General features: G+C 44.5%; 1 protein-coding gene and 1 pseudogene across 4 annotated transcripts; one reads left to right on the forward strand and one right to left on the reverse strand.

The window, feature by feature from the left end:
* On the reverse strand, nucleotides 1–7,707 carry LOC108937935 (lysosomal protective protein). Of its 4 annotated transcripts, none has more exons than XM_018758170.2 (11): nucleotides 7,634–7,707; nucleotides 7,015–7,126; nucleotides 6,642–6,779; nucleotides 6,082–6,240; nucleotides 5,764–5,855; nucleotides 2,949–3,033; nucleotides 2,708–2,860; nucleotides 1,867–2,024; nucleotides 1,559–1,721; nucleotides 1,317–1,427; nucleotides 1–888 (listed from the first exon to the last, which is right to left on the reverse strand). In XM_018758170.2, the coding sequence occupies exons 2-11, from the start codon at nucleotides 7,117–7,119 to the stop codon at nucleotides 805–807; spliced, it is 1,248 nt and encodes a 415-aa protein (XP_018613686.1). In that variant the 5' UTR covers nucleotides 7,120–7,126; nucleotides 7,634–7,707; the 3' UTR covers nucleotides 1–804. The 4 variants fall into 4 exon arrangements, with proteins under 4 accessions (XP_018613686.1, XP_018613684.1, XP_018613685.1 ...); XM_018758168.2 differs by having other exon boundaries at nucleotides 1,317–1,403; nucleotides 7,343–7,684; XM_018758169.2 differs by having other exon boundaries at nucleotides 1–412; nucleotides 7,343–7,684.
* Nucleotides 7,531–17,801, forward strand: part of LOC108937847 (CCR4-NOT transcription complex subunit 1-like) — a 20,918-nt pseudogene continuing 10,647 nt past the window's right edge.

Consider the following 17,801-nt stretch of genomic DNA (forward strand, 5'->3'; position numbering starts at 1 on the left):
TGATGGTTCATGTCTTTAGTGCAGAAACCACACAGGAGCCGCCTGTCACAGAAATGTTTTTTTTTTTTTAAAAAAAAAAAACATAAAAATTACAAAAGATAAAATTTTGCACTTGTGATGATTGAAGAAATGAAGAACCTGCACTCAGTCATACCAGTGAGAACACACAGAGAGCTGAGAGACAAGGGACAGGAGCCCACACTGGTGGTGAGGGAGGGGGTAGTAGAGTCCTGAAGAACAAGAGTCCAGGTGGTTGCACAGCCCATCAAACAGGTCATCACATCTGCCTGTGGTTCTCACTTGCTCCCAGGCCAATATTCAAGCGGTACCTCTGTGCTGTACCCCGTGATGGGTTCCACAGGCGCTCACTCTAGCATCTGTGAAAGGTTCATCCCTCCAGTGTGAGCAGGACCTAGAAGGCACAGTGTCCTGAAACAATGACATTAGGCTCCAACTGCATTTAGTCTTGTCTCAATGGGGCCCCTTTGCTGAAGGCCTTAGAAATATCCTAAGTGCGGTAAAGCAGAAGTGGGGTAAATTGACGGCTATTTTCCAACTCTGAAAGGTGACAAATTTGAACTGTGTGAACCAGATGGATCACTTTGGGCCTCAGTATGAAAAGATCTTTAATCAATCATGTGAGCAGTACTGAAGACTTGCCCAAACACAGTGGAGCATGCTACAGTGCTGTGATTACAGGGTGGAGGACATAGTAGCACAATCCCCTCAAAAGGATCGTTATAGTGAGCTGGATGTGTAGATCAATACTGGAGGATTGGTGTTTGCAGAGGGACAGGAGTGCCCTCAATATGGACTGCCAGACAGGAAGGCCTGGAACATGTGAAAGGCGGGACCTGGAGCCCACTGTGGGACCATGTGTCCAGCACCCTGCAGAGGGGACAAAAAAAAAAAAAAAAAAAAAAAAAAAACCCAAAATAAAAAGGAATGTCCCTCAGAACATAGCTGAGAAGTCCCAAAAGAGGGGAGGAAAATTTGATTCATTTAACTGACACTCTTCTCCAAAACAGCATATAGGGTCAAGCTACTTATATTGATTAATCAACACACACACACAAAACTGAGTAATTTTTACTATATCAGTTCAGAGTAAGTACCTTGATCAAGGGTATTAGAACAGGAGGTAGAACTTGATCTTGTGACCTTCAGATTTTGCATTGGCAGCTCTAACCACAATGCTGCTACCCATTTCCACACACGCATAAATACATGCAATGGCAGTGGAGGAGGATAGGAACAAGGGAGATGTGGTGAGACAGACTGGAAATGAACCCTGAGAGCTGGTGAATGATGCTCACCTTCACTGTAAGCAGGGTAACGTTGCCGAACTGCTGGTAGAATCCTGCAACCTGGCGCTCGAACAGCCATGGCTGGTAAAGTGTCGTCTGTTGCAGATGGACCGGGGGACACTGGTCAAAGACATGGAGGAGCAGCACCCCCTGTGGTGTCCTTCCATCACAGCACAACACTATCATACTCAAACTACATATTTCAGGGAGGGAATGAGCTGTTCCATCTGTTAGATCACTGCCACACTGACCTTCTGCCCGAGCATCTCCACAAACCACTGGCAGCCCAGGAAGTTGCAGGCCATGTCTGTGTCTCCATTGTAGACCAGAACCCTGAGTCCCAAGCTCAGTAGCTTCAGATACACATCCTTCATGGTCTTGTATGTGGTCTGGTACTGGTGCGCTACCACATCACTACAGAACAGGAGTCAGAGGTCACAGCACCTATGTGGGACCCACAGACTGGGAGAAGGGTGAGGGGAAGAGAGAGAGAAAAAAAAAAAAAAAAAAAAAAAAACACACACCACACACAACAACAACAACCTCTGGATCGACGCACCTGCAGATGTCCCAGGCTGGCAGGATGTCTGGAACGTGCAGGGCTTTGCGCACATCACCACGATTCAGCCAGTTCATCTGGGCTGTGCTGTTGATGCAGAGAGGTACCTCATTCAGGGAGAGCTGGGACTCGTCTGGCAACTCCACAACTCTGGAGAACTAGAACAGGAAAAGGATGAGCATCAGATGCACAAAACACCCACACCTGAACACGTCAGTAAATCACTGAAGGTTCTTTAGCTTACAAACATGGCTGGGATCAGAAGTCAGTTAATCAATCATAGTGCTTCAAACTCTAAAGTCACAAGCAATAAGAGTATAATATACTTCTTATGATTTATTCACTAGGTGGGTGCTACAGAAACTACAGATATTGCAAAGTTTAAACTTCAACCTACTTTAAAATGACTGAAAAATAAAAATTTCAACAAACTAAATTGCTGATTCTTGAGTGATTCATCCCATAAACATGTATGACATTCTTCAGCTTGTTGATCACTGACACTCAGGTACATCAGACACAAGCTGTAAACACTGTGGAAGTGAGGTCAGTTAAGGTGGTCTCACGCTACTATTGTTTGGGTGCGCTTAACTGCCATCCATCAGCTCTAAGGGTAAACACAGGTCACGTTCATCATTTACATGTAAGAAGCAGGTCATTAAAGAAAACACAAAATAAAGGGAAAGACATTCTTATATTTTACATAACCTTTAAGAACTCATAACAGGGGACATTGGTGTATGCGAACAGATTGAGACATGGGATTGTTAGTTCAACATCCACCCTGTGCCACACTGCAGCTGCACTCACATGAGGGCAAGGTGCTGCCACATCTGCTCACCTGCTCCATCGCCCACATCTTCCTATAGTTGCGGAACAGGTGTTGCATAGAGAAGTGGAAGGGGTGCTGGGAGCCGACACCCCCCGCACAATCCAGGTACAGCGCATACACGTTGAGTCCTGAGCTGTAGACGATATTATAGGCCTGGGACACCTGGAATGAGCAGAGGGCGAGCCATAGGTTTGTGGCATGTGCGCACATATGAGGGACGCTGAAGGAACCAGAGACCTGCGTGTCTCACCGTGGTGATGCAGCCTGGTTCTGTGGAGTTGTAGAAGTTGCATGAGCCATTTCTACAGCAGTTGTTGTTCAGATCAGTCCACAGTCTGCAGGAGAAAGAATCATAAGCTCACCCCATGTACCAAGATAAAACTTAACACACAGGAGTTTGTGGGCACTATTGTCAAACTCCAAGCTATCAGCAACACCTGGTCACAGACACACACTTGGGTGGGTTACAGAACATTAACTGAAAATTCTGCAAGTGCCATTACCAAGTGGTCTGGCAGAGCTCCCATTCATCCCCTCAGCCTTTGAGCTGATCTCTCAGGGCTCAGTATTAGGCACCCTACTCTCCTCTATTTACACCTCTTCCCTTGGTCCTGTCATCGCCTCTCATGGATTCAACTACCAGTGGTACGCCGATGACACCCAGCTCTTCCTGTCATTTCAACCTGGAGGAACAGACATTTTGTAGTGTATCTCTGCCTGGATGTCTGATAACTACTAACAACTAAACCACTCCAAAAGAGAGACATTTCACCTACCAGCTGGCCCATCTTTCTGTCATGAACTCGCCATCAAACTGGACAACTCTGATTTTTCCTGTTTCCTTGGCTAAGAGTCAATCATTACTCCTAGACTCAAGTCTCTCAGCATATTGAAGCCACAACTTGGACCTGCAGGTACATACTGCATAACGTTCGCAGGATCCGTCCCTATCTAACAACAGACTCTGCGCAGCCACGTGTCCAAGCTATGGTGATATCTACTATTTAGTCGTTGCAGTAGTCCAGACAGGATATCTGGGAGCTGTTCAAGACCTGATCATCTGCTACACCCCAAAGATACCGCTACGCTCCTCCACCTCTGCCTGCTTGGTGGTCCCATGTACAAAAGGTCCAAAAGCACAAAGGTTTTCGGTTCTGGCTCCAATGTGGTGGAATGACCTCCCCCTCTCACTCAGAACTGCTAACTCTCTATACATTTAAGGAGAATCTTAAAATAGGCTTAGATACAAATATCCAGGTATTTACATTTATTTGAGATAGAGAAAAAAATAATAAAAATTATACTTCCATATATATAATTTAAAAAATTATATATATATATATATATATATATATATGGAAATATTCAGAATCAGGCATGAAAGTTCTGAGATTCAAGTCATTTCAAGTATGTAATAAAACCGTTTTTATGTGTTTGTCAGTCTCATCCTTTCACAGATAACACAATCTTCAAAATAATATCGATATGTATATCGATATTTAGGCATTTTTGAGGATATGTAGAAAATTTTATGGGATATTTAGAGAATTTTTTCTGGAAACACATTTAGGCTAATTTTCAAGATATTTGTATCTAAGCCTACCTTAAAACTCACCTTTTCCAGACTTACTTCTCCATGATCTCTTAAATTCATATAATCACCAGAGACCACTACACAGACCCAGATCTGACACCACTTTCATCCCCTCGGAGATCCTACGCCCCCCAGAGCCCATCAGAATTGCCATCCCACCAGCGAGGCAGTTTAGGTAACAGAGGGAGAGGAAACAGAAGCAGGGACGTGAACCCAGGCCACGTGCTTGACTAAAGGCTAACCCGTACAGACCAGCACTTCAGAGCCTGTTCCTTGCCACCTTCAGGTCCATTACCAACAAGATGGATGAGATCAGAAGTGGATTGGATGAGGGACTCCAAGAAGAGCAGAGGAGGTGAACAACAATTGGTGCAGTAAGCCATACATTCCCCCACAAGCCAAGGCTACATCAGCATTAGAAAAGCTACATGAAAGGACTTCAAAGTTTCAGTCTAATTCTTATTTATTTCCTTAAAGTGTTCTTTCTTTCCGCTGCTGCTGCTCTGAGGGCTGCCACAGAAAATTGTTGTATTGCAAACAATGACAATAAAGTATCTCATCTCATTATGTGTAAATATTCATGTTCTATAAGTTTAAAACCATAATGGTTGAATAACAGATAAACGTTAACACACCTACTTGTGTAATGTGAAAACTTGTTTCCAAAAAAAGAGTGACTAGTAATTGTTGATTATTTGGATAAACTTTTATGTAGCTACTTGTGTGATATACATTACTTCATGCAGTGGAAAGGAAATAAATTAACTGTGCTTTAGAATCATACATATGCATTCAAGTCTTTCTTTCTCCTGATATAATGCACACATTGTTTTTCCTGTGAGATGTACGTCAGTCTGGAGAAAAGAATCTCCTAAATGAATAAAAGTAATTACAGTGAGCCGCTAGTGCTGGCTGTTTCAGATAGTTTGGTAGTGTTTTACTGTCCCCTTCAGGATTTCATTATAACAACGGTTTATTGGCTTGTTGACGTTTCTATTGTTTGTCCATCTTTGGTGACATCACACCGTAGTAAATAGGGTGAATTGGAAAATGTGACTACAGTAATGTCAAAGTTAATTTCTTTAGTGGCTGAACCTTTCCAAACACTGTTGGTATGCAACTGCTTTATATACACATCTTTAAAGAACTGTAAAATTCAATTCGATATGTGAATGAGACTACTATCTACTTATGTTAAATTTTATTTAAACTGTGTTGCTTGATATTTTATCAGAAATTGTGAATAAGTCAAAGGTCATGTGTTAGCCTTAATGTTTAATTATTTACATGTAAAATTTGTGTAAATATTTTCTAAATTTTCTGCTACATTTAATCAGTTAAGAGGAATTCCTTGATGAGATAGTTAACTCATTTTGCATTTGACTTATCACATTATACATGAGGTATAAGGAGGACAGAACACATGTACAAGCACATACAAACCGACAGACAAACAAACAAAAAGACTTACTGTTCTCCGAAGAGCCCGTGGTAATACCCAAAGTAGATGAGGGACTGATCATTGAGAGCAAAACTGGTGATACCATTTCCAACTGCAAACCCCTGTTGACAGTAAGAGAGATGTAGTTAAGGAAATGAAGACTGGCCACAGCACTAGCACCACCTCTCAGAGCAGATGCATTACACACACACACACACACACACACACACACACACACTTTCAGAACCGCTTGTCCCATACGGGGTCGCGGGGAACCGGAGCCTACCCGGTAACACAGGGCGTAAGGCCGGAGGGGGAGGGGACACACCCAGGACGGGACACCATTACCTTCAAGTTAATTTTGGTGCCCCCGGTGGCCACCCTGAGGCTGAGCGTGGGTGCATAGATGCCACCGTAGCTTTCACCAAAAATGTAGAAGTCATTCTGAGTGAAGTTGGGGAACTTGCTGAAGAAGCTCTTCAGTGCCAAGTAGTTGTTGTCAGCCACCTGTGGGGAAGGTATGTCAGACAAGACCATGTCAGATGGACTGGATCGCCATCTACACGCCCACAGTCCAACTGGAGGAAGCTTGGACTGCCTAGCTAACAGCAAGGACTCTGATTTTTAACTACAAATATGGCACCCACTAGAGGGACAATCATGCCATTTACATAGCCCCCAGTCAGAGAGAAAAGACATAACTGAAGTCTTCTCCACATGGATTCAGCACTTTTTCGTGTTGGTACTTTGATTTCTTTATAAAATGTAAAATACAATATAAGAAAATAAACAAGCTGTCACAGTTTTAAAAACCCAAGGTGTCTGCAAGAGCAGAGCATTCTGTTCAATTTTAGCCACAAGTCTGATGTAACACAGTTTCGTCATGAGGAGCTGTCACCCACACCCACCTGGTCGTCATCGGTCTTGTACTGCTGGTCGTCTGAATAGGAGAAGCCCACGCCAGCCGGAGACTCCAGGTACAGCATGTTGGCCACCTTGTTCCAGCTGAACTTGTTGTCGTAAAGGGTGGCACCATCATCGTTCACCTGTGCAAATTGCAGAAGAGGACGAAATGACAGAAGTGTCAGGGAGAGTCTCCTGGCCATGCTCTCCTGAGGTCCCCGCACAGGATAAAGCTGGAAGACCAGAAGCCTCTTGCAATGAGATATTTGGTTTATAATTAAAAAAAAAGAAGAGCACCCTTCTCTCACCCAGGACTGGGCTCCACACCCAGGACAATCACACTGGGGGGTGGAGAGGGGGCACTGGGTGAACACTCACATGAAAGGGCCCGTTCTCCGAGAGGAACCCATCCAGCGAACTGCAGCCCGGCCCGCCGTTCAGCCACAGCACCAGCGGGTCCTTCAGGGGCTCATTCTGAGACATCACAAACCTGAGGAGACACAGAGCAGGTGAAGGCATATCTCCCAACCATCCCCATCTATCCACGTGTAGCATCTGTGGTCCACCTAGGTTCACTTCCTTTTTCATTTCTACCGTAGCACTCGAACTTGCCTGCGCTCGATCACACATGCCTCAACACAGAAAAGAAGCAGTTGGCTTTAATTAAACCCAGATAACTAACTAACAAACCTGATCCCTCCCTCACCAGTAATGGAGGTACCGGCCCGGCCCGGCTTCTAGGTACCCGGACCACTGCCTGTAGGCTGGTTTGAAGGACATGCCGGGTAGGTCGACCACCTCGTCGGGGTCGTAGAAACAGAAAGCGTTTCCGGACACGAGTGCCAGAACAGCGCACACGCCGTACAGTGACATGTCACATGCAGACACACATACAGATTCACACAGAAACCGAGAGTAGTCGAGTATAAGTTGTCACGGTGCCGACAGGTCAACCGAAATTCCAAGTATCAACCACACAACCGCCGAACTAACATGCCTTCATGTGATTGTCATGAGCGCACACACGCAATCAGCTGATGAAACACAGCGCTCGTGATAGGAGTAGCATCTTGGTCACATGATTAAACACGAGTAACCTCTTAGGAGCAGCAGTCCTGACACGTGATCCCGGTTTCTAAGTCATGTGATTGGACACCGCATTTAAACGTCCACTTAGGCATGTGACCGAATTACTTTCATGAAGTCGTTTACAGCTCAGAAAAACCTAAATATTTTCTGATAGTTTGCCGTACCAGGGTTGAGCCCTCGGTTCTATAAAAACTGTACATAAGGTGTTATCACCTCTTAGTGTAACAGTATCCTTGCACAGTACAATAATATTAGCATCAGTTTTACTGTTCAGAATCAGAATCAGAACGAGCTTTATTTCCAAGTATGTTCACACAAGGAATTTGTCTTGGTGACAGAAACTTCCACAGCACAGACAGAATGACAGTGACAAGACACAGATGAGAAGATAGAGTATGTGAATGAAGGATAAAAAATATATAAAAATATAAGTACCCAATATTACAAAAATAGTCACTAGATATGTTTGTACAGATATGTTCTACAAATGCAAGGGAATGTGAGTAAGATGTGATGTGATAAATAGATATAATTATAAATATAAATAGCATTGTGTATTGGACTGGTTTACTCTCTAGGGGGGATTTAACTGTTCATGAGATAGATGGCCTGAGGAAAGAAACTTTTCTTGTGCCTGGCTGTCCTGGTGCTCAGTGCTCTATAGCACTGGCCAGATGGCAAAGGTTCGAAGAGGAAGTGGCCTGGATGTGAGGGGTCTAGAATGATTTTGCTAGCCCTTTCACTGACTCTGGACGAGTGCAGTTCTTGGAGAGCTGGGGGGGATGTGCCGATGATTCTTCCAGCAGTCCGAACTATCTGCTGTATTCTTCTGATGTCTGATTTCATAGCTGAGCCGAACCAGACAGTTATAGAGGTGCAGAGGACAGACTGGATGACTGCGGAGTAGAATTGCATCAGTAGCTCCTGTGGCAGGTTGAACTTCCTCAGCTGGCGAAGGAAGTACAACCTCTGCTGGGCCTTTTTCACAATGGAGTCTATGTGGAACTCCCACTTCAGGTCCTGTGAGATGGTGGTGCCCAGGAACCTGAATGACTCCACTGTTGCCACAGTGCTGTTCATGATGGTGAGTGGGGATAATGCTGAGGTGTTTCTCCTAAAGTCCACAATCATCTCCACTGTTTTGAGCGTGTTCAGCTCCAGGTTGTTATGACTGCACCAGACAGCCAGCTCTTGGACCTCCTGTCTGTAAGCAGACTCATCACCATCTCGGATGTTATGTTGCAATGGCGCCGCAAATGGCCGCCTCGGTGTGGAGCTCCATCAGTTTTACTGTTGTTTATTATTGTATACAATATATGAAATTCAGTAATGGCAACCCCAGAAGAACAGAAGCAGAAAGAACACTTGATACAAAAAACCAAGTAAGTAAGTAAATAAATAGATAAAGAAGGAAAAATTGGAATGGAATGAAGAATTGCACTGAAAAGCTTTACAGTCCTTAGTCCTTAGCAGCTTTGAGGGAGGGGGGGGACTAATGGAGGTGGCAGCTGGCTTTGTGATCAGCTTCCTCTGGTTGGGCAAGGAGGGTGTCATGGAGGCCACAGCTCTGGGAAAGAAGCTTTTCCTTAGTCTGCTGGTGCAGGTTTTTATTGCCTTGAACTGTTTGCCAGTTGGCAGAGGTTCAAACAGGGAGTGACCGGGGTGTGGTGTCCGTGATGATACTGCCAGCCTTCTTTCTCACTTGGCTAGCATAGATGGTGTCTAAGTTGGGGAGCTCCATCCCATTGATGTGCTGGGCTGCCTTTGCCACACGATGCAGATCTTTCTGCTCGGCGGCTGTACAGCTGGCATACCGCACAACGGCGCAGTTGGTCAGGATGCTCTCAGTGGCGGTCCTGTAGAAATGTAGCAGGAGTTCCTGTGGGAGCTGGGCTTGTTTCAGGTTCCTGAGGAAGAAGGGCCTTTGTTGGGCCTTTTTGACCAGGTGTGAGATGTTGTAGGTCCATGTCAGTTGCTTTGACACAGGGACTCCAAGGAACTTCAGGCTTTCCACTGTTTCTTCTGGTATGTGGAAGGGAAGATGGTCTATTGCATTTGCTCTCCTGAAGTCCACAATCATCTCCTTTGTTTTAGAGGTGTTAAGGACCAAGTTGTAATTTAAACACAAACTGAATCGGTTTCATAGATTTCAGTATAGCAGAACGAGAAGTGTGTTTTCTAAAATGAAGTTTAAACCCAATCTCCATATAGAGGAGGCCAGGTTTTATTTCAATCCACATACCAGATTATAATTTATAACCATATAACACCGGTACTTAAATCATTACATTGGCTCCCAATTGCATTTAGATTTGATTGTAAAATCCTACTTTTGACCTATAAAGCAGTACATGGCATTGCTCCATCTTACCTTTGTGAGTTTATTGATTCTTATATCCCAGGACAATATCTTCATTCATTGGATGCAGGTTACCTTAAAGTATCTGTGATTAAAAACACCTCAGTAGGAGGTTGTGCCTTTAGTCAAAGAGCACCTAAACTGTGGAATACTCTACCAGTTACTGTCAGAAATTCCGTCTGATTCTGTCTTCAAATCCGGATTAAAGATTTACATGTTCACCCAGGCATTCCACCTCAAAATGTAATTCCACGTGCCTTTGTTTGTTTTTACCACCTTTATACCAATGCATATTAAATTGACCTGTTTAAATTACAAATTACTAACTCTGTTCTTTCTTCTTGTTGAACATTGTCTCGCTACATAAGACCTGAGGAGGCTGGCCGGTGGTGACAGACAAATTCCAAGCTGTCTGAAAATGATGACCAACTGCCACGATGGGCGAGATGTACCATGCTGAGCTAGGGATTCAAGAGACCATATAGCAACAATATCATTATTACTTGTTAACTGGCTTAGAATTGTCACTTAATCTAGAATGCCCAGGAGGGGTGGGCAGCCACTGGCCCTTGGTCCCTCAGAGGTCCCCCCCCCCCTTTGATTTTCAGTTGGAAGTTTTGTTCCTTTCCACTGTGGCCAGTAGGCATACTTATAGCTCTATAAAAGTACTATATTATGATAGTTAGTAGTCAGCTGTCTTCTTTGTTTCTTATCTGATATATTTGTTTTTCTTGCCTTATGCCTGTGTTAAAGCGCTGTGTCACTGCGTGAGAAGAGTGCTCTATAAAAATAGATTGAATTGAACTTCCATAGGGGGGATGCGGTGGCGCAGTGGGTTGGACCGGTTCCTGTTTTCCAGTGGGTCTGGGGTTCGAGTCCTGCTTGGGGTGCCTTGCGACGGACTGGCGTCCCGTCCTGGGTGTGTCCCCTCCCCCTCCAGCCTTACGCCCTGTGTTGCCGGGTAGGCTCTGGTTCCCCGCGACCCCGTATGGGACAAGCGGTTCTGAAAATGTGTGTGTGTGTGTGTGTGTGAACTTACATAACGTGCGACTTTGTTGTTATTCTTAAGGTGGCGACTTTGTCTAAGCTGATTTTGCACTGTTTTTACACCATCGTGTTGCCACAGCACAAAGTTTCCACCGACTCAGTGCAACCAGCGCCATACGTGCCCGGTTTCCACCTGTTTTACTGTCATGTTTCGGAAGGAAAGTACGGCAATGTGAGCTCCCAAGGAGCGTGAGGAGATGGCATGGTGAGTGCGCAATTTACAGCGACTGGAGATACAAATATTTTTATTCAGGGTTTTTCAGAAAAGAGTGGAGAGTAAAAAACCAAACATCGGAACACAAGCATTAACCTCCTTGGTAACATTGACATAAAAGCTAAATAAGGTCCAAGAGGCAAAATGGTAGCAATTACATACTGCATGAAGGCTGTCAGTCTGGAAAAAGCTTAGATGTGTGAATACTGTTGTGAGAGAACCTGTCTGTAGTGAGCTTCACTTGTACTCCCTATTGTAGGTTATTTTTGGTCTGTCCTTGCTCAACTCTCTAAAGTTTGACTTTAGGTGTTTTGGTAAGAATCTCTTTTTATTGCAGCACTTAATTTACTTAAGGATAAGCAGGTTAGGCTTATTGCCTTTAGTGTGTCTTCAGGCTTATTGCCCTTATTGCAACTGCTTGTCAGATATTTAATTTTGTCTTTAAAGTAAGGTTGGCAGAAAGATACTGAATAGATATTTATTTCTCATCCTTCCAGCAGCCCACTTTCTGAGAGAGAAACTCCTCAACCTCCTGCACTCATATGTGGACACGGACCCTGGAGGACACCAGAAAAGCTGCTTTCAGGACATTACTGTAGAGGTCCTCCATCTGCTGCTCTCCCATCTCTTTAGACAGAGAAGGCTGTATGGGGTCTGGCAAGATCAGACTGATGCTTTTTTCAAGACTTTTTGCAGAGGTGTGCTGCTGAAATTTGCCTGTTTTATTAAGCCATGGATGGTGTAATTTTGAGTACTGATGTTCAGTAACTCTTCCTTTGTTTTTGCATTAAAAAAGCTTCACTCTTAGCACAGTCTTTGTTTGCCACTAAACAGAAGAGCCTTGGGACTAAGCTTTGGCTCTATGTTAAAGTGGTCTGACCTCTGAGAAACAGTTCCAGTATGTCACAGTGAGAGTACAGATACTTCTGATTGGATCATTGTGTTAGGGTGTGTTGGGCTTTGCTTGAGGAATACTAAGGAAAATATTAGATTGTAATCAGAGGAATTCAGAGCTCCCAGCCTGTCATCGATTTCAACTTGCTTTTCAGATTTCTCCCCAGAGCACTGTCCTGTGGTACTGGCACCAATGCTGTACCTTGACAAGTGGGACATCCTGATGGATGGCTTTCTGCCAGACTCCAGAGGGATCACAAAAGTGACCATGGAGAGTTTGCTGGCAGAGTTCATGTGGGAAGTTGGTTATAGATGTTTTGCCAGGTGAGTGTGGGTACTTGGCATGAACATTCTGTGTTGCTCTTCTGTATCCATGTGCTTTGGGCTGATTTTGATGCTGTTCCCATTTCAGTACAGAAGAATCTCGCAGCATAATCCTGCAGTTTGGGGTGCTGGAGTTGACTGCCTCCCAGGTAACGCAAGTTGTTGTAATGATGGCTCGAATTCATTCTGGCTTTTCAGATGGAATTCCCATGCAGGCAGAAAGATCAACCTGTTCCTTTCAGATCCTAGAGTTTAGACTCCAGACATTCTGCAGGCCTTTTGTCTGCTAATATTCAGACACCTGATGGAATGCTTGTTGCACATGAACAGTGGGCACGGTGGTTCATGGAAGGAGAAATGTGAAGGTGGGGACTTTTTTGTGCCTGCTGATGTTGGACTCTTTTTCCCCACCCCCACTCAGTCAGTTTTGGCACCTTGCGGCAGCATATGGAATGATAGAAAGAACAAAAAGGATGGATCTCAGCCTCACACCTGGTACTTTGAAATGTTCATAGATATTGTTTCAGACAGTGCTTTCAGCTGCTGAGACCACCAAAGTCCCTTGCTCTACACTCACTGGATGAATACAGTGGTGTGGCTTGGCTTTTTTACTTTTTCAGAAACCCAATTTAAACTTCAAGGACATGACTTATGAGCTGGATCACTCAAGGTTCATCATTTGTGACAACAAGGGACTCCAGATTGTGGTTTATGCCATCCAGTGGGGCCTTGGCATTGAGGCCTTTCCTGTGGAGCTCATTTACAGACCTTGGAAGTATGCAGAAGGCCAGGTATGGGGTGTTTTTCTCATCACGATGATGAAAGGGGGCAGGTATAAAGTAAGTTCGTTGCCTCCTTCCCTCCAGTTGCCATTCATTCAGCAGTGCTTAATGAACCCAGAGGTCTTCTGTTTGGCCAATTATCCATACCACACTGTGGCCTTTGATGTCCTCAAGGCCCCTGCCAGAAGATAAAAACCAGGAAATGGCAACCTGGTGTGTTACCCAGTATTTTCTCCATGTACTAAGCTTCTTTCCTGAAATATCCCTTTTGGTGCTGCTTCATGAGCTGAGGTTGTTTTGGGATGAGTTACTTGGATCTTCCCTCCTTTCACCCCAGGAAGAGCCTAGACCTGGTAGAGTGCCTGCTGCGCTTGTCTGAGGTGGGCCAGTATGAGCAGTTGAAGCAGCTCTTCAGTTTGCCTGTCAAGCACTGCCCTGACATGCTGGTGTTGGCACCGCTGCAGCTGGGTACCTCCTGGTACACCCTGCATCATGAGCTACTCTGTTCCCTCATGCCCATCTTCTTGGGTAACCACCCCAACGCCATTATCATCTTGCACTATGCCTGGCACGGACTGGTCAGTCATCAGGGGGTAGTAGTGAGAAGATGGAGTCAGGGATGGTCTTTCTGTAGGGTAGGACACTGGCAGTGTGTTGCAAGCACTACTCAAGAGATTGACCAGCACTAACCTCTCATGTGCCTATCCAGGGTCAGTCTCCATCCATCCATCATCTGCTCATGCACACAATGGCTGAGTGGTACACAAGGGGGGCGCAGTGTGACCAGTCCTTGCTCTCTCGCATCCTGGACCTTGCGCATCACCTGAAGATGTGGTGCTGTTCTTATCTAGTTGTGTTGGTAAGAGTGTTAGCAGTACTATTTTGTTTTCCAACTGAAAGTTCAAAACTGGTTGTTCTATGTCCAGCAGAACCTTTTCAGCTGGGACATATGCCAGGCAGTCAGTGGCTTCAATTCCCTCTCTTGTGCATTTCAGGCTCTGTCCATGTTGCTGAACAGTATGCCTTTCACCTTCGTTATTGATCTCGCTGGACTTGCATCACTCTGCGAGTACCTCAAACTGGACAAGTGGCTTATTGACAACATTCGAGAGCATGGGGTGAGTCCACTGGCATGCAGGTGTTTTGGCAGTTATCCCTATTAATCACCTTGAGCAAAGGAATCAGTTAAAGAATAAAAGTAAAAGAGGTAATGATGATTTTACTGTGGTTGAATTGGGGTCTTGAGCATCCTCCTAAACCAATGTGTGTTTCGGAGGGTACTTTTGGGGGTACCTCCACCCCTTTTCTTTACCTTTGTACATATTCCAGTAACTGTTAGAATACAATATGTATGGTGTTGGTACTGAGTTGCTGGCTTTTACAGTAGTCTTTCATTCAGGCAGGTATAACTTTCCTGAAGTGCCAATATCCCTCCATCATGGGTGGCCTTGCCCCAGAGATGGAGCAGGACAAGAGCTCTCAGTTGCCTCCAGAAAAACTGGCTGCCATATTTGCCTGCCTGCAGTCCTGTGTCGGGTAAGACTGGTTTGCTGCCCCTCTACTGTTGGCATAATTCTCCCTGTCAGGGCCTTGAATTTATGAGCAGTAATCAAATAGTGCTTTAAAACTCATTTTCTTAACCTCATCAAAGACATTAAGTGTGTGTCTCCCCCTCTTCAAGAAGTGTAGACCATCCTAACCATAGTGGGCAATCGCAGCAGCATGATGAACAAGGCTTGCCAGCTGCCACCTGTGGTCCTGTCCAAGGCTCATGTTGCCAGTAGCATGGACCCGGTATCCCCCATGCAGGTATTCCCAGCCAGTGGCTAGTAATTGTAAAATTTAAATGAAGCTTGAATTGTCACACTTTCTTACTATGTTTGGGATCTGACATTGCTGATTACTTCATTCATTTTATGTACATTTATTCATTTAGCAATTGCTTTTCTACAAATTGACTTACAATGAACACTATGCAGTATTTAGCTGACACCCCTTCATCCAAGATGACTTACAATGCTACATGCACTACCAGCAGTGAATCACTCATCTGTACATCAGTGGAATACATGCTTTCACACACTATGGGCAGTTTTAGTCACCAGTTCACTTGAAACACATGGACTATGGGAGGAAACGAGAGCACTCAGAGAAAGCACAGGTAGAACATGTAAAGTTCACAACAATTATTACAAGTAATCAAGTAACTTTTTTTCTGAAATATTTGTAAACTTTCGTTCTATTGTTGAAGCAAAGTTTTTTTTTTTTTTTTTTTGCAGTACTATGCTGTTGCACCTTTCTTGGCCATGTGTTTCTGGACTCTGAACCTACCACTCATCTGCATCCCAAACCCAGAGTTTGCCAGGATTTCCCCCATCCTAGGGCTCATCCTTCAGCAGTCTCCAGCCAAGGCTTTCCCTGCACTATCCCCCATCCCTTCTGCCTTCGGGACTATTGGCCCCCTTGGTTCTCAGCTGACAGGTAGGGGGAGTAGTGGGCTCATGTTCTGCTATGGTGCTGTTTAGGGAGTGTTCTGCTGCATTGCTCCACATGTGGGACTGGGGGCAGGGAAGACTCAGAACTCTAGACTTGTGTGTTGTGTTGCTCCATTTCACACTTACATTTATTCATTTAGCAGATGCTTCTGTCCAAAGCGACGTACATCTCAGCAAAAGTACAATTTATGCATTAAATTGAGAGAAGGAGACATAGCTGCAGACATGAAAGTCTCAAGCAAACCTAGTTTGTTCCCTACCACTTGCTTCACCGAGGTTCATTGTTCAAGTAGGTGCGTAAGACACAGACAAATCACGATACCCACACCAATTTTTTTTTTTTTTTTTAAATATTATAAGATACACAAATGAACAGAACAATACCAGAGTAATGGCTGAGTGAAGGTTGTGTCTGGGGATGCTTCCGGAGTTACAATGCGTGAACAGTTACACCATAGACGATCTGAAGAGATCTTGGGCAAAGTGGATCTGGAACAGATGGGTTTTCAGACCCTTCCTGAAAACAGACAGAGTTTCCGCAGTTCTGAGTGACAGGGGAAGGTCCGAGAACCTCCTTTTTCTCTTATGCATTGGCAAGCTCCAGGCGTACCTTTTATATGGATATTCTTGAGTAATACCTTCTTGCCACCCTCCCAAATCAGGAAGTGTTACAGGGAACTCTTGATATTGTGGACTCATTCACATATACCCCAGTTTCAATAACTGACTTCTGTAGTTTCTTCAAAGTGATCGCTGGTGTCTTGTTGCCTCCCTTACCAGTTTATGCCTTAAATTTTGACGGACAGCCTTCTTTACACAACGACTATGTAGTGTAATATATTTTCCACTTCCTGATGATGGATCTAATAGTGCTCACTGGGACATTCAAGCACTTTTGTATTTTATTTATTTGTTTTGTTCTCTTTTCCTGACTTATGCATTTGGATCACTTTATCTCTTAATTCTGTGCTATACTTTTCAGTCTTCATTTTCACAGTGGGCTCACAGCCTGGCTAATGACTCCTACACAAGTGATTTTCATATCCAGAAACTGGGGACAAATAACTCATTTTGACTTTTGAAATTTACTGTGTGAAATAGATCTCCGGTAAAAATGCTGATATGAAGAACATTCATATGCATCTGTATGAATCCAGAAAATGGTGCTATCATTCAAGGAGCTGGAATACTTTTGCAAGCACTGTAGTCCACTTTCTACATATTTTCTAAGAGATGAACACCAGTCCTGTTGAAGTACCAGACAGAGCTCTTTGTGAGACCGGTCTTAGCAATGAAGGTGATTGTGTCACTTTGTCCTGAAAATTCAGTTGCCTGTCTTTTCGTTGTTATCAGTTTGGCATATTCAGGGGCAAACTGTCCCTTTTGTCAGCAAGTTGCCTGGTGTGGTGATGGTAGTTTACTCTTTCAGTTGAGCTTTATACATTCTCCTTTTGCCTGCTGTTCTGAAATGAAAGCTTTAATTTGGTATTTTTACACTGAGTGCTCAACCTTGCTTGTGTCATGGCGGGGATCTGGAAGGAGTAACGGACACAGGTGTGGGCTCATTCGTTTAATAAAAGGACTAGACACAAGAATGGTTGAGAGTCATTCAGGGGTTGATAGACTGACAAACGTTGTACTAAAGGAAAGGCAAACAACCAGAGAACCGCAGTCCGGAAGCTAAGGAGAAACGCATTGAGGTTTTCCATCCAAAGTTCCCCAGTGACTTGCATCCGGGGTGCCCTTTTATGTTGTGCTCTCTTGATTGGACGCAGGTGTCGCCAGTCAGCTGTTTGGTGAGGGTGTGACAGCTTGAATCCTCACCAATATTTTGGTTATATGGAGGTCAGTAATCTCCTCCGTGAACCGCCACCTTATCGTGGTGGAGGGGTTTGAGTGCCTGAATGAGTCCAGGAGCTATGTTGTCTGGGGCTACATGCCCCTGGTAGGGTCTCCCATGG

Source organism: Scleropages formosus, chromosome 1 (assembly GCF_900964775.1).
Source record: "Scleropages formosus chromosome 1, fSclFor1.1, whole genome shotgun sequence".
In the NCBI taxonomy this organism is placed as follows: domain Eukaryota; kingdom Metazoa; phylum Chordata; class Actinopteri; order Osteoglossiformes; family Osteoglossidae; genus Scleropages; species Scleropages formosus.

What these genes read in the sequence shown, in the direction of transcription:
- LOC108937935 (XM_018758167.2), bottom strand. Translation starts at nt 7,509, where the DNA reads ATGTCACTGTACGGCGTGTGCGCTGTTCTGGCACTCGTGTCCGGAAAC. An exon ending in AACCAGGCTGCATCACCACG is followed by an intron (nt 2,861 to 2,948) that starts GTGAGACACGCA and finishes TGCTCATTCCAG; the next exon opens with GTGTCCCAGGCCTATAATAT. An exon ending in AGATGTGGGCGATGGAGCAG is followed by an intron (nt 2,025 to 2,707) that starts GTGAGCAGATGT and finishes TTCCTGTTCTAG; the next exon opens with TTCTCCAGAGTTGTGGAGTT.